The sequence below is a fragment of the Archocentrus centrarchus genome, chromosome 21 (genome assembly GCF_007364275.1).
Source record: "Archocentrus centrarchus isolate MPI-CPG fArcCen1 chromosome 21, fArcCen1, whole genome shotgun sequence".
Taxonomy (NCBI): Eukaryota; Metazoa; Chordata; class Actinopteri; order Cichliformes; family Cichlidae; genus Archocentrus; species Archocentrus centrarchus.
In genome coordinates, this window is record NC_044366.1 from 16,534,447 (window position 1) to 16,556,052 (window position 21,606).

Consider the following 21,606-nt stretch of genomic DNA (forward strand, 5'->3'; position numbering starts at 1 on the left):
CTGAGGAACTGAACACCATTCACACTTTCCAAACATTCCAAGGGAAAGACTGCTCAGCTCTGATTCCAGCATAGACAATGATCCCCTTTTCTCAACTTGCATAATGAACTCCTTCTTCCAAATACATATAACTAGCAACACTTTCTAGGGGTTCACTATGTTTGAATCAAGCGCACAGATGGGGAAATGCATTTAGCTGCAAAATATACACATATACACACATACACATATACACACATACACATATACACAGATATATACACATAGATATAGACACAGAGAGAGAGAGAGAGAGAGAGAGATAAGAGAGACACAGAGAGAGACACATAGAGACACATATATATACACATATATACACATATAGATATAACATATACACAGAGATAAGAGATAGATATAGATATATATAGATATAATTAATATTATATAATATATAATATATATATAATATATATATTATATTATATATTATATATATTATATATAATATATATATTTGCAGCTAAATGCATATATATAAATGCATAATATATATATATATATATATATATATATATATATATATATATATATATATATATATATATATATATATATATATAAAAACAAGACCATCAATGATGGGAATATCCTCCCACAGTTAATGAGATTATAAAATAAATGTAGATGTCAGGATAACATTACAGCCCCATTTCATAATAGAAAAACCTCCAGCAGATATCTTATTACCTTCTGCAAAACTATTTTGCCCTAATTTGGAGGCCTTGCCCAAACTAAACTTTGATGATCCAAATACTTTTAGTTACCCCTGGGTTAGTAAAGATATAATGCATATTCCAGCAAAAATATGTTTTCAATATTAACAATACTCTTTAGATCAAATCAATTTAAAGCATGCTGTATGAGACTGACATTCTGTGATGAGCATTTCTACAAATACTTTTTGTTAACCACAACCTAGAACAGACAAAAAATTTCATGTAAACAAATTAGATAAAGTACATACTGCACTATTGTACAAGGGTGTAATGTCTTTCTATTATACAATCTATAACAATATGCCAGATATAATGCATACTCACAAGGTATTCACATCATATACTCATGTGTGTACAGGAATAATACTACATGATACACCCATAGTAAATAATCTGATGATATTAATGCATTATGTATAACATCACTATAATCATAAGGCAACCATGTTGTTTACATTTGAGCAATATTGCTGAGCAGTAGGTATGGCTTGAAAATTGAAATTCAATTTTATTTATATAGCACCAAATCACAACAAACAGTCACCTCAAGGCGTTTTATATTGTAAGGTAAAGACCCTACAATAACATAGAGAAAATCCAATATGCACATCTTTGAAAAATAAAGAACACATATGCCAAATTTCACGGTTCAACTCCTGGTGGTTTTGGAGTCTACAGACCAGAAAGGTGAAACCACATGAACAAGATGCCCGGATGGACAGCCAGACGGTATGGGAGAATATCCTCCCACTTCATTTTGCACGACAGGATAAAAATCTACTGATTATTTGCATTTGTTGGAATCCAACAAGGCAGGAGTTTGAAACATAGAGAAACACAGCAAACAGTATGTCAAAAAGATATTTTGCTGGAATGTAAATGATGAGGTAAAAAAGTAGTGCTGGATGGTGTAACCAAAATGTTTTATATATAGCAATGGATTCCCTTTCTTATTTATTTTAAACATAAAATGTTCTCTCACCTGAGCTGTGGAGGGCAACTTTGACACCAACTCCATTTAAATGTATTTTCTCAAAATCTTTGGCTTAAATTATGACATCCTCGAGAAAGACAAATAAAAATACTATCAGCCACAAGTGCAACCCCTCAGCCTCCTGGCAATAGAATCTTTAGGTGGCACAAATCACCTGGAAGTACAAGGTCTAAAACCTACCAGTCTCAGTCTTGCCAGGTCTTAATGGGATGCATATGAGCCTTAGTGACTTGCAAATGGCTAAATAAGAACCAAGAACAAGAAATGGTAAAATCATAAATATAAACCATTGAGAATACTGTCACTTTCTGTGATTGGCATTATTATGGTAACAACTAAGGTGCTCAAGATTTTTAGTAGATGCATCTAAGGTATAGTTCTGAATATAGTAGGTGACATTGTTTGAGTCATCATGTTCACAAAGTTGAAAGTTGGCCACCCGCCTGACAGGGTGACAATATCATCCCATCGGCCTTTTCAGGCTGAGGGGTAAAAATTAATAAATTAAAACTAGCATTAGTATAATACTATACTATACAGTACTACTAGGACTAATATAGTACTAGTAATAGTACTATCCAGAATGAACAGACATAACACCCAATACTAATAAATTGTAAATGATTATTTTAAGTATTTGTGGAAGCACCTGGATACAATACACCATTATCTTTGATCTAATCCCTAAATGCCCAACCAAGAAGATACCATTAAGGCATATTAGGTCTAAATGTGTCGTGTAGACTGTAGTATCAAATACAAGACTGTTGAGGATAAGGTACAGGTGAAAGAAACAAAAAAGGACAAAAGCCCTGTGTATAGATGCCTGACTCCTTCAATCCCAGGTGGCTTCACCCTCTGGGCTCTTGTCATGCAGCTCTGACAGCCACTGAGAGGAAAGAGGAGAAGCGGACTATGACTAAAGAATATTCAAAACCTCCCTCTAGTTGCCCACTGTTTCCCTTTTTTCTGTTTCATGAGGTGCCAGGAGTGTGACCACATGGACATGTAACTCAAGCCAACAGAAACCATCCAGAACAGCCATGGCAGGTAATTTCACAGCTGATGCTGAAGCCATCTCAGTAGAGGATGATGCAGAATGTGAATATGTGTTACTTAATCTAAAACATAGGATAAACTAAACCATGTGGCTACTCCTATTCCGAATATATTACATCTAGGCAGTACTTTGTTGGAATGGGGTTAGTAATTTGGTAAAAGGAAACAGAGCTCAACACTGAAAGCATAGTTCTTGCAAATCTTGGACAATCTGATATGTGATGCATTCTGGGTAGCATTGTGCTGTACCTTCGACAGGGAGCTCCACAGTGCTGTTCATATTACACAGATGTCCCTGACAGCACTCGACTATCTGGTCTCTGGAAGGTGGGGTCTTGCAGGTCATCGTGCTCTGTTCTAAGACCCTAAAGCAGCCTTTCTGGGACACTACAGTGCCAGCACTGACTGTCAGAGATGAGAAACACTGGTAGCCCAAGCAGCGATTTCCTGTTGCACATGAGCCACCCTCGCACACACACTCATGCTCCTCTTTGCTCAGGGACTTGCTCAGGACTACTGTACCTGCAAAAGATTCAGGAAAATGCATGCTAGCATTAAATAAACTTTACAGGAATTCATGTTTATTTGTTAAATGAATGTCATACATGAAACTTTTGCGCAATTCTAAGTTACATGAGGCACGTGAAGGAATAGCAGCCAACAGAAATCTGTACAATGTGTACAAAGTCACCTTTCCCTGGGGCTTGCACAGTGACGTTCATGTTACACAGATGGCCCTGGCAGCACTTGACGACATGGGCCGATGAGGGTGGCATGGCACAGGTGGCTCTGCCCTCCTCGTCATCCCTCAGGCATCCCTTCTGTTGGACGGCTGCCCCATCAATCATCTTCAGAGCGGAGAAACAGTGCTGGCCTGTGCAGCGATGGTCATGCTCACACACACTACCCTCACATACACAGTCTTGGTCTCTGAGGACTGGTCTGCCAGCAGACAGTTGTACATCTGATAAGAGGAAACAGAGATGTGGGGAAACCCATTAGACCAATACCATTAGCAACCCATTAAATTAAAAGGCATTCACTCACATCAGAAAACATGCGGGTTGAAAAGATCCATTTGCTGGACATTCACCAAAAGAAGAAGCAAATATTTTTGCCTGTTTGAAATCTAGCATCTGCTAATATAAATCTAATTTAAGTGTGAAACAACACTTATTCGGGAGGCCTGCTCAAACAGACTAGAACAGTTTATTTAAACCTTTAATTTTAGTTGTTGTCAAGCATGCACACTAAAATATATAGTTCACAGGACAGATCAACAGATTGTCTAGTTTGTGATTTTGAATATATCTTAATTTATTAACCCTCCTAAAATGTGACAACCCAGGGTTGAGACCAGGAAGCAGAGTTGCAGTCTTACACGCCTCTCTGCAGCTTCTCTCCTGCTGCCATCGCCCCAAAACCCCATCCCCATAGAGACAGTGCTTGCTCCAAGACCACCAAAAACCAGCAAAAAACAATTTAAGCATAAAAATTCAAAAAGAAAAAAAAAATATACCAGTAATACATTTAAATGTGGATTATTAAACATTAGGGCTCTCTCTTCCAAGTCCCTGTTAGTAAATGATCTAATAATTGATCCACATATTGATTTATTCTGCTTTACAGAAATCTGGTTACAGCAGGATGAATATGTTAGTTTAATGAATCAACACCCCCGAGTCACAGTAACTGTCAGAATGCTCGAAGCACAGGTCAAGGAGGAGGATTAGCAGCAATCTTCAACTCCAGCTTATTAATTAATGAAAGACCCAGACAAAGTTTTAATTCATTTGAAACGCTGACCCTTAGTCTTGTCCACCCTAATTGGAAAATTCAAAAACCTGTTTTATTTGTTATTATCTATCGTCCACCTGGCCCTTACTCAGACTACTCAGACTTTTTATCTGATTTAGTGCTCAGTTCAGATAAAATTATTATAGTGGGTGATTTAACATCCATGTAGATTCAGTTGGTTTCCATCAAAAAGTAAACGAGCCCACCCACCACTTTAATCATACTCTGGATCTTGTACTGACATATGGCATAGAAACTGAATACTTAACAGTATTCCCTGAAAGCCCCTCCTATCTGATCATTTCTTAATAACATTTACATTTATTTACACAGCAGTGGGGAATAAGTTTTATTACAGTAGAAGTCTTTCTGAAAGTGCTGTAAGGATAGAATTCTTCCATTATGCTCTACATTGCCATGTGCCAACACAGTACAGTTAATTTATACAATTCGTCCTTGAACCTCCCCCAATAACTTGAAAATTGTCATAGAAATACATGCATATTTTTATTCTGCTAACAGACAGAAAGACACACAGACCTACGTGACCGAAAATCTAACCTCCCTCCACCTATTGGTGGGTGAGGTAATAACTTCTCAGGACAGTATAAATGGACTGAAACTTATATAGCCGCTTCTCTACTCTACATGTCCACTCAAAGTGCTTTACACAGCATCTCTCATTCATGCAGTCACACACACACATTCATACAAGCACTTTCTACATCTAAGTGCTTGCTATCTAATATTCACACACATACACACAAACACACACACACACACACACACACACACACAATCACACTTTGATGAACACATCGGGAGCAACTTTGGGTTCAGTATCTTGCCCAAGGGTACTTTGGGGCGCAGACTGGAGAAGCCAGGGATGGAACCACCAAACTTCTGATTAGTAGATGACCTGTTCTACCCCCTGACCCCAAAAACAAGTCTTCATCTCACACACAGCATTACCAACAATATAGCTACTGAAACTTAAAAACTTTAACAGTCCATTAGCTTACTTGAAATTGAATGTGCTGAAGCACAGAGCTTGAAGATCAAACAAGAGTCACAGTCTTGTGGTTGTGTAACTTAAAAAGCTGCAGTTTAAATGTGTGTTTATCCATTAACAGGTGTTTGTGAGTCAAATTGACAGTCTGAGGATGGAAGTCGCATTTGATATACAAAGTAAGAAACCACTTGAGCAAATTTTTGAGTTGTGTTACTGACAAAAATGAATGCAACAGTTTTGACTTGACCTTGTCAAGCCTTATTCTTTTTCTGCTCTGTGACTATTCTATTATAAGTTAACCAAGCAGAAAAAAGAAAAACCAAGGTCATGTATAGCCAGTAAAGCTGATTCTGACAAAACAAAGTTGCAGTCATGACAGCAGGCAGTGCTTCAGATGTGGATGTTGCAGCACACAAGATTTATTACTGCTGCTATTGCTACTTGATTATTTTATTCTATTAGGCATTTACAAAGAGTGTTGTCATGATTAGTGTATGAATTCTTGAGTTGTGGCCAAAAATGTATTTTGTGGGCTCATGAGAATGGGATGAAAGGACCTAAACCCCAAAACACAATTGCGTCATTGTCAACTGTTGCCAGTGCAAAGGCATAAAAATTGTCTAACAGTCCAAACACTTATTGGCCGAGTTTTACATCTGTGCATTCCACCAGCACAGCTGTTAGCAAGGAGTCGGCTACTCGAGACTCCCTACTTACAGAATCCACTGGATTGGTAAAATGCAAATGATAGCTAATGGTACAATAACTCTTCCCTCATTTCTCTGTATTTAAAAAGTCTGGATGATGAATTTCAGGAAAGTTTTTACAAAGTTATGCAGATCTTAAAGCAGGACAATTTTACAGTTGTGTTTGCAAACACCTCACCTCTCAGTGGGAAGTTAAGGGAGATATTCATGTTACACAAATGTCCATAGCAGCACTTCACTACCAGCTGAGGAGTTGGTGAAGATTCGCAGCTCAAGGATGGGTCTTTGTTACCCAAAATGCAGCCTTTACGAGTAACTGATGTCCCATTTATCATTGCAAGAGAGTTAAAGCACTGCTGGCCAAAACATCGGCCCTCACTGCTGCAGGATGATCCGTCACACAAACATTCATATCTCCCGCTGCCTTCACCTGCAAAAGAAAACAATTAGAAAGATCAGAATTTATCTTTCAGAAGACAGAAGTCCTACAGTGGATGATCAATGATGAAGCAGAAATATGACCAGACCGTTCATGTTTAATGACATCAAATGATCATTGCTCATCACTCGTTTGCGTGTAGAGACAATACATAATGTAGACGAGGGGGAAAGTTTTGCTTGCCAGCATAAAAAACACTTTCTACTGCAATCCGTTGCCACTGCAGTAGTTTAAAATAACAGACAGACAGCAGATGAAAGGGAGACAGACTGAAGAGGGGTGGTAAAGGGGGGGGGTAGCATGAATATTTGTTCGATGCATGCAAGAGACTTTAAGGGGACAGTGAAAGAACCAGAATGAAACACTGTGTGTATTTTAACTACATCAAAAAGGAGGAAGAAGTGTCTCGGATGTCCATAACACAACTTTTCAAGCACTGTACATATTTTTTTTCTCTGGATATCTAGCACAACTACTACACAAACTAGATCCTGTATAGCTTTGTTAGCAGCAACTTCCCTCCCTTTAGATATTGCTCTTGTTCAGGTCTGACGTGAAAAGCTGAAGGTTTTTTGATAGATACTCACCTTCCAAGCTTGAAGAGGGAAGGACCAGTGTGATCAAAACTAACAGAAGCACATCCACACTCATCATTGTAGACCTGAAGAGAGGGAAAAAAAAAAAATCATAAACCCAAAATGAACACGGCACTCTAATTCAGATTTTTTTTTCTTCATACATCAGAATACCATTGATATCTTTGTGGAAATATCTTTCAGAACACTACTTCATGAGACAGACTGAAAATGGCAGGATTTCCCTGTCGACCTAGGAGTATTAGAGAGAGCAATTTTACAGAGGGAGACCTTTTCTTGTTTTCAAAAAAAAAAAAAAAAGTCAACACCAAGTTTAAAATGCTCAAGTAAAGTGGGTCTCATGCCTTCCTGTTGTCCTGGCAACAAGGCATTGAGTGGCAAGCAATGGGGAGACTGGTGCTCTCCTATTGGCTGCCTCAGTGCGTGAGTGTGTTGATATCTGTGTCTGTGTGTGTTGGAGGGACAGGCTGCTTGGCAGTGAGGGGAGAGGAGCAGACAGACATGAAGAGGAGGAAGAGGAGGAGGAGAAAGAAGAGATGAGGACAGTGTGGGTGCCCGAATACTATCGTTTATAGAGGCCTGGTGACAGTCTAATCGTTCAATATTTAATGCATTTGTAGGAACCTTCACATACGCTGTGCAGTTGTGGGGTTATTTTGACAGATTTTTTTTTTTTTAAACAGTGCACCTGTTTATCTTGCACTGCAAACTCCAAAATAACCATTTTATAAAGATATGCAAGTTTTGTGCAGACACATAGCTTGGAGCATGCCCTGTTTATGCTATACCAAACACCGGGAACGTTTTCTTGGCAGCATGTGCGTTTGCGCCTGAGTGCATCTGTGCCGCTGATAAATACCCCAGCACCCCCAACCCCTCCGAGCTTTTGTGCCCGTCTCCCAGACATAAATGATTAAGCACGTAATGTTAGCGTTAGGCCAACGGCGGCGTCTGCACAGGCCGCTCACACATAGACCACATGCTGCTCCTTTAATCAGCGCACAAAACAGAGGCTGCCACACAGAGATAATCAGGAGCTCTGTCTGCTCCCCTTGGACTGGAGAGAAGAAGGGAACAGCAACGGAGGCAGAGTACGGCCAAGTGGGCATGAGGAGACAAGGGAGGGATGGCCCAGGGGCAACTGGGGGACAGTGGGTCAGAGAAGGGCAAAGAACAGGGCAAGCGTGTGAGAGAGATGTGGGTCACAGTGGGCCGCAACACTCCGTTAGGCTAAAGGGGGGTGGGGGGTGGGGGCGAGACAAGGAGGTGTCTAGTGTCAGCGCCCAGAGGGACAGTAAGAAGAAGGGCGCCTTGCTGTTGGAAGGGTGCGGTAGGTGGGGTGGGCTGAGCTGTGATGGAGCTAGAAAGGCAGTGGAAACAGGACAAAGAGATAAACAAAGGTGTAGAAGGCAAAAGCCGCAGGCCCAGTAAAATAGATGTGTGTTCCTCATTATCTTGATATATTGACTCATACGACTCGTTTAAGAAAAAAAAGATATCAAGTACAACATGCTGACTCATACACTGTTAACAGATCAATAACTAACCTCAATTAACTAAGTAGAGCATGTCATGAGGCTCTGCTTAATGGCATCATTTAATGTAGGCAAATGATTTGCTGCATTTTTGTTTATATTTACTGCCAAAAGAGCCTCGACGGGGCAATGAAATTATCTCTGTCTCAGTTCATCTCGCCTACTCAAACATTTTGTCTTAAATAAGCTATAAGGAATGAGGCACTTGCTGAGTTACAAACAGCCAAACAGTCTATAGTCTACGTGTCTGCTGTTAGGTACACAGCAAATATTTTAGTCCAAGCATTACAAACCCTCAGGAGTGACATGGTCAGACTTGATAACCACTGCTGAACAGTACAGTATGTATTCGTGTGACTACAAAGTGTACATTATGCATTAATAACAATATTTATGTTGCATAACCACAGTAAACAAACTGTTTCCCCACTTATGAATAGGACATGGCTAGTTGGTAGCAGATGATAAAGCTAGATAACAGCTTTGCTTCATAAATACAGAGCTAGAACCAGTCCTGATATTGGAAACCTCAGAAGGGATTCTTGGGAAGTAAAGAAGCAGAGCTAGCATCTGCAAAACTGATCTGAGCAGACAATTTTGTCGTACTGTGTCTGTGTGTGTGTGTTGCATCTACCCCTGCGTATTGAATTCTCTGGCAGCGTTGTGTAGTGTGTGCTCACAGAGCTGACATCCTGCCAAGGGTGTGCTCTCATTCCCCCACTCTGTCTCAACCCCCATCTTTCCTCTTATTCCCTCTTCCTATGTCCTCTGATGTGGTGATGTAATAGGAAACTGGTATGAACACCACATGCTTATTATAACTTAAGATATATTTTCCCCATGTTTATTGTGGTTGGAGCCAATATTGCAATAAGCCTTACAACACTATAAGACAGAGGAAAATGTTTGGAGCTTGAGAAAGGTGGCCCGATATTGATATGCATGAAATACTTTGAGGAAACTAATGTTTTAGGTGCATTCCTTCTCTTGAACTACCTTAAAAGTGAAATGTCAAATTTACTTTGGATAACATGTGAGTTCTGAGCTAATCTATTGCAGTGGTAGCATTTGACTCAAATATATACTACTAGGAAAATGTTGAGGTACTTGCAGTTTAGTTATACAGTACTTTCGGGTTCAATTTTCTAAGGCACATTCAGGTGGTAATACCTCAATTTTAAATGGAGGACACATTTCTTCTTTTGCTTAAGGAAAGAATCTAAAAACTTTTTTCCACCACAGATGTTCTGCATGAGGATTTCAGATTCTTTGAGTTGCGTAGGTACTGACCTTGTATACGCAAACATAAAGACGACATTTAGCTTAACACAAGCAGGCCTCAGTGTCTACAACCCAAGATAAACAGCTGAAATAGACATGGCCCAGTGAGAAGTATGTTAGGGTAGACTCCTGCCGAGCGCTACTAGAGAGACTTGAAAGTGATCCTACATGTCATCGCTGCCATTTTATGATGCCGCGATTCCTTCCCAGACTCTTTCCAGTGATCCCACTCCAGAGGGCCATCTTGATAATCATTACTCTAAGAAGTTGAGCAGAGCTTAAAGTGATTAGATAGAGATAATTAAAAATGCCACTCACATGCTGTTATTGGTGCAGTTGGACCAAAAGGCATTTAGGCAGATGTGATTTTAAAAATTTGAAGAGTTTAAATAGGATTAAATTCATCATGTTACTGTCAGCTATAAATAATTGTGCCATTTTAAAATTGATCTGTTGAAAATTACTTCAACAAGACACATATTAGTCTAGTTGGATGCTTTATTATTTTGGTGTATTTTATATTCAGGTCAGCTAAAGAAGAGGATGACAAAACACTACTTTGTCTGATGAGCATGGTGTATCACCGAGGTTGAGGAGGGAGGAGGCTGAAGCCCTGCAGGAGCTGCTGAGTCATCATGCTGGCAAAGAGGGAGACGGGAGGTGGAATCTGTGTCTGAGTTGGCAGGCTGGCACAGTTACCATGGCACAAATAGCCTGGGCACCGAGGAAACTGCAGCAAACTGCAGGGTGGCGAAAGAAGAAACAGGCAAAGAGTGGGGCAATGCAGATCCTGCTGTTCGTGTCCCTGTCCCTCTTTGCTGACCCATACCCAGACAGCCAAAGTGCCAGCATGCCATCAGGGACACACAGATGGTTCGCTCCTAGGTGGATGTAATACAGACTTGAGGACAAAAAAAAAAAAAAAAGAAAAGAAAATCATCCTCTTTGCAGCGGCCCACATTCACATTCACACTACAGCTTGGAAAGTCAACACGCTCACCTCAGTCTTAAACCACTCTCTGGTTAGAAAAATAAAACACTTGGAATGACTAAAGGTAAGATACAAGACTGCACAAGCTTAACTTAAAATCTTAAAAGGTTACGAGTGGAAATCACACTCACTTTCTTCAGTTTTTTCAAACTGAGTAGAAGGTAAATTTATAAATTTACTTTAAAAAGAAGAGTGCACTCTAAATGACTCAAACATCAGGGTTGAATTAAATTTCTCTTTCAGAGTCTAGAAAGAAATCATAGCTGGATTTCCAAAGTAAAAGACTTCCTTGCAATATGCCACAACTTTCCATAAAGCACACTGAAAATTAACATTTGTCCCAAAATTATGGTATCTGATGACACATTGGCCTTAAAGCAAACCAATATGCGACAGACAGGAAAGCTAGCTGTGTAGTTTGGCTTCTAATATCAGAAAGATATTGAGAATCTTACAGGTTCATAGCATATCACACTGTGCAAGATGGGTTTAATAAAAATCTGTGCTGGGCAGTGAAACAGCAGTTCTGGAATGCATCAGTGTGCGATGGAAGTCTGATGAAATGTAGGTCTGTGATATAAACAGATAAAGAATAAAAAGCTGAGACATGTCCCCAACTTGCAAGCTTTGGCCTTAAGTAAGGCCTTAAGTAAGGCCACGAGTCAGTCAGAATCCCAACTCAGCTTCCTTTCTCTGTCGTCACCTTTCCACTTGCTATAAAACACACTGCTGACCACAACACATAAAAATTAAGTATTCTGTGCATAATTCCTCAACTACTTATCATTTAGGCTAGCTATCAAGCTAGCTGTTTGCAATTGTCTGGCCCTGCTGAAAGCCTGAACCAAGCTACAGTATGCCTGGTATCCTAGAACTACCAGCATATAAAAGCACATTTTGCAGATGCCAAACTTCAAATGCTCACAATCTTACACTCCAGAGTGCCCTTGGTTGACCAGTGTACGGCAAAGTATTCGGTGCTGCTACTTAGTGTGAAAGCTGTCTCACTGTGGTAACTGGAAAGCAAAGCTTCTTAATGTTTTTATGCCTTAATATGTTTTTATGCCTGTGAAGCCCTTTGAACCTCTACATGAATTTGATTCAGTTCAAATAAAACTGAATTGAATTGAGCTGAGCTGAATTAACCTTTTGAAACACTCATCTTTGTCCAGGGGTCTCATCAAAATAGGAGATGAAAGGACTTCTGAGGTCCCCTGGAATCTGCAGTACCCCATTAGCTCCAGCCAGGCTCCTTCTCTCAGGGCCGTACAGTATCTCAGCAGCCGGCCTCCTTTACAATGTGAGGAATGTAATCAAATGCAAATGCCCCCCTCCCTCCCTTTGCCCAATGTTTCACTCACACATTAATTGTGGTAGGCAACAGCATAGCAAGTTTTTGTTCTGTGGATATGGTGCTGCTTAAGGTGTACGCACACACTCACACCCACACGCTGTACTGGGCCTAGACCAAATATAATTACAAAAAAATAGTTTTCTTCCTGATGTGTCCCATCCCGCCCTCCACCTCTCAGGGCTTAAAGCAAGAAAAAAAAAAAAACATTTCTCAATATATGATCAGTGGGTAGGAGTAAGAATGAATGGAGGAGGAATTAGCTGGAGAGAAAAAAAAAAAGCTACTTGTTCATGTTAGAAAAAAAATTCCTCACATTAAAAATGTCGCATATCAATTTATTTTTTTTAGGAATCACATATTTCAACTTGAAATTACATTACTTTAAGATATTGGTTAGCAAATTAGCAAGCAATCTTCAAAACACAATTTACCTGAGTTTGAGACTTTGCTACAAAAGATTCTGGGAGTAAAAATGATAAATTAATGAGATATGTATTTTCAGTTTTTCAGAAATAGACTTGCACTGGGGGCTTGGATGCTGTGGCATTTGTTCTAAAATTGAGGGGGGCGGATGCAATTTGTCCCCAGATTTCTCGAAAGAAGATGATAAAAACACATAAGAAAGATTTAAGATACAAGTCTGATAGATGAACGCTGTGTCACACATTGCAACATTTTCCTGAGTTGTAATAACTTAATCTTATCTTCTAAATATGAATCCTCACATGAACTTGCAAGGTCAATCAAAATGGTTAAAAAATAAATAATTGAGCTGTAACTATAGACCACAGAAAGTATAAAACATGGAAATAGTGCTTTAAACCTGTATTCTATCTGAACGCAAACAGATGGTGAATGCTTCCAGTCCTATTGAAGTCTATGGGAAAATGGCTTTTTGACTTGACCTCTGTAAACACTTTTCTGATAGTTAATGGCCTCAGCCACTCATTTCAGGTCACGAATGAATGATAAATTAACTCTGTTTTGCAAATTTTGGTCATAATAAGCTTCAGGATTAGCTATGGTTAAAAATGAAAGAATGGAAGGTACGTTTCTTTGTTTCTTTGTGAAGTTTGATTTATTTGAAGACAAGACATAACACCTGAGTTAGTTAGATGTTAGAGAAAGATAGAGAACACACAACACAAAGACTGGGAGGAGTACAGCATACAGACAATGTAAACAATAAGTGTCATATTTCTACATTACAGCCATTCTCACACATTGAAGAAAAAAACAAATCACCTGTCTTTTGCCTTTTTTCACATGTAGCAAGGAGTGGAAATTATGCACAAAAACAACAAAGCTTAAGGATAAAATTAAATGTCTTCACAGACTAATTTTATGGTTCTATTATGGCTTTGCGATGTGTGATGTACAGGGTGACACAAATTTAAATGCTTTACAGCGTTGCAATGACAGTGTTAACGAGACTTCTACGCCAGAGGTCCCCAACCCCTGGGCCGTGGACCGGTAGCGGTCCGTGGGTCATTTGGTACCAGGCCATACTCAAAGAATAAATAACTTAAATTATTTCCGTTTTACTTATTATCTGAGTCTGAACTATGTTTTATTTTGAAAAATGTTACATCCATCTATGACTCCCTTATGATACGTCAAGACGCTTGTATCAGTCACGTGATACGTCACCGCTAAAATTAAACCTAAGCTTCATTGGTTCCCGTGCCTGTCTAACGAAATAGGTTGGTTGACCTACTTAACACTCGTTTAAATAACTGAGTGCTCAACAACAGTAGAAAAGTGCTAGCAACAATAAGTTGCAGAGAAACAAGCTCAGAGCTCACACTGATTCAGCGTTATGGTGAGTTGTATTTTTCATGTGCTTTATAAAGTAAAAATTGCCAAAGTCAAAGTCACACAAGTCGTTTCGGATGGCTAGTCGGATGGCTTCTGCAGGTCCTGATTTCTCCTAACGTTAATTCCAATAAAATCAACACCTAAAACAGTCAGATTTTCGCCTACCTCGGATGAAAAATCTGGTCCCATTGTAATACATTTCCAATTAAATGTGAGCACATAAGTCGGATAAGTTTAGCGCTAAAGCCCTCCTCAGCTCCCATCCACCCACTTCCATGCATCGGCTCATTCATGCACAACTACACACACTAACAATGCCTGGAGATCGCTTTAGTGTTTATATCAGTTAATTTCACCAGAGACAATCTTGGCAAGTGCAGGAGGCAAGCGTAAGCGACAAACTCGCACTTATGAGCAAAAATATGAGATTATAAAATTTGCGGAAGTAAATCCAGAGATGATGCAGAAGCAATTGCAGCGAAATTCAATATTAGACCCCAAAGTGGGCCATTTGAATCTGACTTAGGCAATTTTTACTGTATTTGTGTATCTTATTTTGAAGGCATGTTTAAACGTTACCATGGCGACCAGAGAGCGTTGTGGGCAGAGAGGATGTTATTCATGTTGTGGCGCGATGTTACGAGGACGCTGCTGATAGAGTTGCACACGAATACACATATATTGTAACTATTATTATAGTTACAATATATCACACTTTTGATTATGGTCGTATCATTTATTTTGACGTCGCGCCACACCTTAAAGTCCGGTCCATGTAAATACTGTCTAACACTAAATCGGTCTGTGGCTCAAAAAAGGTCGGAGACTACTGTCCTACGCAACAGTCACCATAGCAATTAGACACGCATTTTCACACAGCATCAAAACATTTGAAACAGCCAGTTCAAACAGACTTTATGGCCCTTGGCCACGTTTGCCAACAGAGGAATGCACAAACATTCTCTCTCCAAATGACCATCTTACAAAGGTTACTGCCCTGGAGCAACATTTCTCTCTTTGACTTGTATCAAGGTACACCCCTGACACCAATTTTATTTCTTGTAAAACAAGTCAGTCAGGCAAACAGACCAAAGAACAATGGGTGCAGCTACCTAAAGCTAAGGGAATATTCAGCTGACCACTGCGCACTCTTAAGACTTAAGTGACAAGAGTCTGACAGATAACATGACAATCTACAGTGAGTGACCAACTATACAAGGAACAAACTATTCATCACACCGCTGTGATAATCACTGAGCAAACAGCTTGTAACAAAACAGTGAATGTGTATATTGCACCGTGCTCCCCAGAGAGACTGATTGGGGCCATGACATCCTCCTGCCAATCGAGTCTTTATGACTGAGTTTCCTGCCTTCCCAGAGCAAAGACATCCAAGGAAACCAGAGCAGCAGGAAATGGTTTCTGAGACACTTTTATGATAAAGTCATAAATGTGATGCAATTGTTTTTTGAAAGTAGATATGGGTGATAATTCTGCATTAATATTTATCACTGCAGTGGTGAATTATGATCATGTGGTAACACCGTTTTTGGATAGTTTTTTTTCCCCCCTGTTAAGGGTTAATGGAAACGGGGGCATCCCTAGTTAACTGATTAACTACTTGCTAATTAAAATCTTCATTAGAATTAGCAGCCCTGGATTTGGCACATGTGCACAAAATATACTGTTATATTGTCATAGTGATTTCAGCCATGTTGCTGAACCTTACTTGGATGTCAAAGCCAATGAATGTCTAAATATTATAAATGGCCCATTTGCCTGAAGCATAAGGAATAAGAATTCAAGCAAGCCCCATCAACTATGACAGCAAAGTACTACCATCATAACAGAACCATTTCAGTTTACAACTCCACGACCCCCGAGATGAAACATAGCTTATTTTCAATTCACAGACAAAGTGCCCACACCAAATAAGAGTCCATGCCCTGGACAGGGAGAGCGATCAGAAAGAAGCAGAGACTGAAAACAAAGCCATAACTTTCCCCCCTAACAGCTGAGCGATAAGACAAGAGCACTGAAGCGAGTGAAGGGCTCATAAAATGTGTATTGCAGACTGTCTCCAGTGCAGTCTGGGGTTAGTGTGGAGAGAGGAGAGGAGCCATGAGCACTGCAGATCTAGGTGTGTGTGCGCATCTGAGGAGACAGCAGTGTCTCGTCTCGTCTCTCTTCTCTCTGTCTCCACTGGTCTTCATCCACATTTGAACACAGAATAGGAGGAATCAATAAGTCTGTGCAGAGCCACCACATGAGGAGAAGAGAAAGCTCCCAAACAGCAAACAGTGGAAGACTAAAATCTGGCAGAAGCACAGACAGTCTTTTATCTTATTCTCTTTTCCCCCCTCTAACTTCCCATGTCCTGCTGAGGCTGCAGAGCCTAAAAAGTCCCAGACAGCTCTTCTCATCGCGATATGTTTGGGCTACATAAGGCTGATGATTATTAAAAGGCTGAAGGATTTTTTGACTAAAAATAACACTGCAGACAGAAGGCCCCTTTCTAAAGAGCTGGACACGAGCATAGAGCACAAGCAAATTCAACCCACATGCTGCGTTTCTCTGCAGTCGGCTGCCTCGTTTGATGCCAGGTCTGTTGCTAGTCAAACTTTCGAGTAAGTCAGCACAGAGAAACATGCCCAGGTCATACATATAGACAAATGGTGACGCAAGAAAGCTGAAGGTAGCTACTTTTGATACAACACTCCAAAGCCAGGTTCTCCCCCCTTTCTATCTTTTAGCCTGCACCTACCACCTGTTTACACACATATTCACACACACACACACACACACACACACACACACACACACACACACACACACACAAATACAGGCTTTCCTCCCTCCCTCCCCCTCCTCCCTCCCTTTCTTCTCCAACTTGAGAGCCACCTACAAGGAAAAGCGATGAGCCTCAGACTCATGCCCAGACATGAAGCAGTCTATCTTGGTCTCATAACTGCAGTTCCCTTGTTAATGACAGACTGTGTAACCTGATTCCACACACATATGCATATACACACACACCACTCCCCCGCCTCCCCCGACACACACACACACACACGTAGACTCTCGCAGGATTTTTTTGAGCTTCTCTCTCACTCCACTCACATATTGTTCCAAACCAAACTGCCAGCTGCTTCTGACAGCCAAATTATTGTGCACACTAAATGATTGCTATCAGAGCCCCCCCCCCTCCGACCACCACCCCTACTCCAACCCTTTCCAGCCTCCCCTCACTTCATATTATCTGAAATGGTCCGGACTCGCCGGGCAAATAAGGCGCTTTATGGGTATCAGGAAAAGAACAGACACAGGAAAACACTGGCGTAGGGGCCAAGATATTTGCAAACAATGAACTTGGAAGCCGCTATGTGGAAATAAAAAACTCAAATTATAACCTCAGCTCACTATCACAAACCAGATTTCTAATTGTCTCTATTCAATGTAATGCTTTAACTAATGACTGCTTTCCAGCAGTTTGGAGATATTTCTGCCAGTTTTTCTGTATGTTTGCAGTCATTTGTAATTATTTCAGACATTAGTAATTCATTGCAGACTGTAGCCTACATGTCTAAAAAACTCAATACTTTGCCGTTGGCATGTCTCATCATATCATAATGTGTCATCCTGAACTTTAATATAATTTTAAGTCAACACGGCACGCGTATGAGTAGTATGCACTAGCCTACTGATTTTCTATATTTGGTTTAGCGGTGGAAGTAACGAAGTACCAAATACTTTGTTACTGTACTGTACTTAAGTAGAATTTTCAGGTATCTGTACTTCACTTAAGCATTTACTTTTCTGACAACTTTTTACTTTTTCTCCCTACATTTTTACACAAATATCTGTACTTTTTGTTTAAGGCACTGGAGGGGAGTATTTCACATCATTGCTCCTTAAAACATCAAGCCAATTTGAGCCTAAATGGAGGGAACAAAACCATATAAAAGACAATCTTATTGGTGCATCCTCCATCACCGGGGATAATTGCATACAAAGAGATGAACGAGGCAAAAACACATAGTTTAGGTATCATTTATAGTGCTGTCCTCAGGTTAAAATAGGCCGGACCGACTGCAGATGTCCGTAAGCTGTGGTAACAGTACTTCCACATCTAGCTAGCACTACTGAAGGTGAGGGAGCATAAATAGAGTAACATGTTGTGGCAGGTAATTTTAAATGCAACGTTTCTAACAGCACAACAAATATCAGCAAACACACAAACTGTGTGTGTGTTTGCAGTTTGTTACACAATGTGTCTGCTAGCTAAAGGTACAGCTGATGTTTCGCCCAGAATGAGAGATTACATCTTTCTCCATCTCTGAGTGAAGTTAAGACAGGACAGGACAGGAAGAAGAGGTTAAAGGTAAGGACTGCTCAGTGGCATTTGATAAACTGGAAATTTAAAGCTTACATATTTTTTTTTTAAAATCAGAATGGATCTGTATATGATGTGAAGTTATGTCTTTTCATATTGTGAAACATCCTGCAAAACAAACTAAGGTATGCTAACTTTGTATTACTCATAGGTTGCATGAAAATACTGCAGTTTAGTGCAGGATTAACAGGTTAGTTTGCTGTACTGTGGTGGACTGGTGCACAGCAGCTGTGGTGGTTAGGTTACATCAAATGTAGCAGAGATAAATTCATTCACTCAATTAAACCTTTATAACAACTGTATAACTGTGAGGCGCAGTCAGTGGGGTCAGGGGAGGCACTCATGTCAATTAAAATACTAACAATGATAAGAGAAAATACATTTGACCACTTGACTGTTCTATAAAACTGTTTTATAAAATCATTTTCTAAAACTGTTTTCTGAATTATTTCAACACTTTAATGGTCAAAATCGCGGAATTTACGCATTGCCTGTTCAAACACATGGAAGAAATGCGGGGTGAGGCAGTGCAGTGCTGTGGCTCACCTCTGGGGGCGCTATGTCAATACAATAAATAAAGCAGGTGGTTGGCGCATGCCCATTGCTGTTTCTCTTTACATCGCTAAAATACATGCTTGATTACACGTGCTACACATGCTGATGTTCCACAGTCTGTCTAATATACTGAATGAATGTGTGTGACATGTTTATTCTTTGTGATCGGTCATAAATGCACGGCGAAAATACACAGAGTGAGGCAGAAAGTACCGTGCCACACCGATAGGGGGCAGTGCTGCAACAGTGCTGGCCCAACAGCAGCGCTGACAAGGATATAGCATGGATTTCATCTTCAAATAAAGTTAATACTTTCTTTTTATTTATTTAAAAAGAGAGACCCACCCCCCCCCAAAATAGTTTGACCTTACATTAAACATTTTGTTTTTCTTGCCATCATTGTTGTACAGTATAGAGTTGATTAAAGCATAATTAATCATTAGTATAATTAATTGAAATATAAGCTTCTATTTTGGGTTCATATATGTGAACATCCAACTCCAGACGAGTCAGTGCCTCACCCGTCACAAACCTCACCACACGTCACTGCTGTATACTCACTAGTATAAACACAGTATAAACAGCATAATGTCAGTGTAGGGGATGGAAATCAGCGAAGACAGCTTGTGAAACATCTGCTTACATCTTGTTGAATTCAGTTCATCCACAAAGAGCAGTAAACCTCAGAGCAACACATGTCAGCTTGTAGACAGAAAATCTACTTGAGCTCACAATAGAAAGTTGTGATTCTTTTTCCCATGCAGAGCCACTATAACCAGTCTTAGGGTTCCTCCACCTGCTGAATCCCACTTTAAAACCCTGATTATACTCATTTTTGTTTTTAGGTGTGGAACCTGAGTCACCCTCTACAATGTAGGCAACAGAAAATAGAAATATTTTTGAATTCCCTTTGACTGCTTTTGTCCTACATAACAGATTCAAGCTCAGTACAGTCATTAGAATTAGAATATAAATGGCAGTTATATTTTTATTCTCATGTACCAATATTATTTTATTATTACATTAATATAGAACAAGGTTTGGGTAGCTTTGCACAAAAATGGAAAGAAATGTCCTCCAAAGAGCTTCTTTTACTTTCTTACTTTGAGTACATTTCAGAGCTGTACTTTTTCCACTTTTATTTGAGTAAAGAAGTTTAATCAGTACTTCAACTTTTACCAGAGTATTTTTTTAACACAACTATCTGTACTTCTACTCTGATTAGCTTAAATTAGATTAGTGCTAATAAATAAGGGAAATTGTGTTTTTTAGTAGTATTTTTCTCTTCAATCTTATTTATTAACCCTTTCTTCCAAATTCATATTGGTGGATGTATTTTTAATTGTTACATTTTATTTTACAATGTTAGCGATATGCAAGTTGAGCCTAATGTGCTTATTTATACACAAATTAATGAATAAAAGTCTCTTCATAGGGAGGAATATGTCTTATTCATTTAACACTGATATTTGATTGGTAGACACCCGCATGAAAAGATATCAGCTGGGAAAAGTTGGATCCATGTATCCTGAATAGCAAGGATTATTTTCCAAGTTCTGTTCTTCAAGAAAATTGTTCATAAACATATGCTTATACAATATATCTGACAGACTAATGTTTACAAACTATCAGTACACACATTTCAATGGGGCTCAATACACGATACAAAAACAGCTTCATAGATTACTCAGCTGACACGTAAACCTTCATTTTTGGTGGGCATACCAAAAATGAACCCTCTGAAAACTATCATATTTAAGTGGCACGCTTGGAAACCTTGTGAAAACTGTTCTGCTGCCAATGGATATAATTATACGCTGGCCACCAAAGATGCTCTAATGTTGAAAAATCAGTTACTTTCATTTAAATATAACGAGTTGAAGATTTAGTTACCACTGTTAGGTTGTCTGAAACAAGACCAAGAGTTGGTGAGAAGGAGGAAAGGCCCAATAAAAATGGTAGGATTAACAACCACAATCAGGCTGCTGTTTGTTTCCTCAAGTGAACAGAACAGGGTCCCCGAGATCCCCTAGAGCTGAACAATACACAAGCTGCCCAGACAGCCTGACGTCGCTTTATCTGACCACTATCAGCCAGACTCCATGAAGTGAGCCCCCGAGAATGACCGGCACTTGCCAAGAGGCCAGAGCTCAGTGACTGGTCAGCTATGGGGTTACATTCTCCAGATCACACAAACACAAGTCACTAAATGCCACTTAACACTGCCACTAACCAAGGCAAAAAAAAAAAATACATAAGCCTAAAGAATAATCCATTTCACCCTTCATTTACTTAAAATTTTCTATATAGCTAATTT

The 21,606-nt window shown here is 39.6% G+C and overlaps 1 protein-coding gene across 2 annotated transcripts in view; it reads right to left on the bottom strand.

Annotated features, from left to right (window-relative positions):
• The window catches only part of LOC115800455 (activin receptor type-1-like), a 31,771-nt gene that overhangs the window by 8,467 nt on the left and 1,698 nt on the right, over positions 1–21,606 (bottom strand). For both annotated transcript variants that reach the window (XM_030757818.1, XM_030757819.1), the window contains exons 3-6: positions 7,354–7,427; positions 6,506–6,757; positions 3,503–3,775; positions 3,061–3,333 (exon numbers count right to left, since the gene is read on the bottom strand). In XM_030757818.1, the coding sequence (XP_030613678.1) occupies positions 3,061–3,333; positions 3,503–3,775; positions 6,506–6,757; positions 7,354–7,420 (865 nt within the window). In that variant the 5' untranslated portion in view covers positions 7,421–7,427. The remainder of the gene's footprint in view (positions 1–3,060; positions 3,334–3,502; positions 3,776–6,505; positions 6,758–7,353; positions 7,428–21,606) is intronic.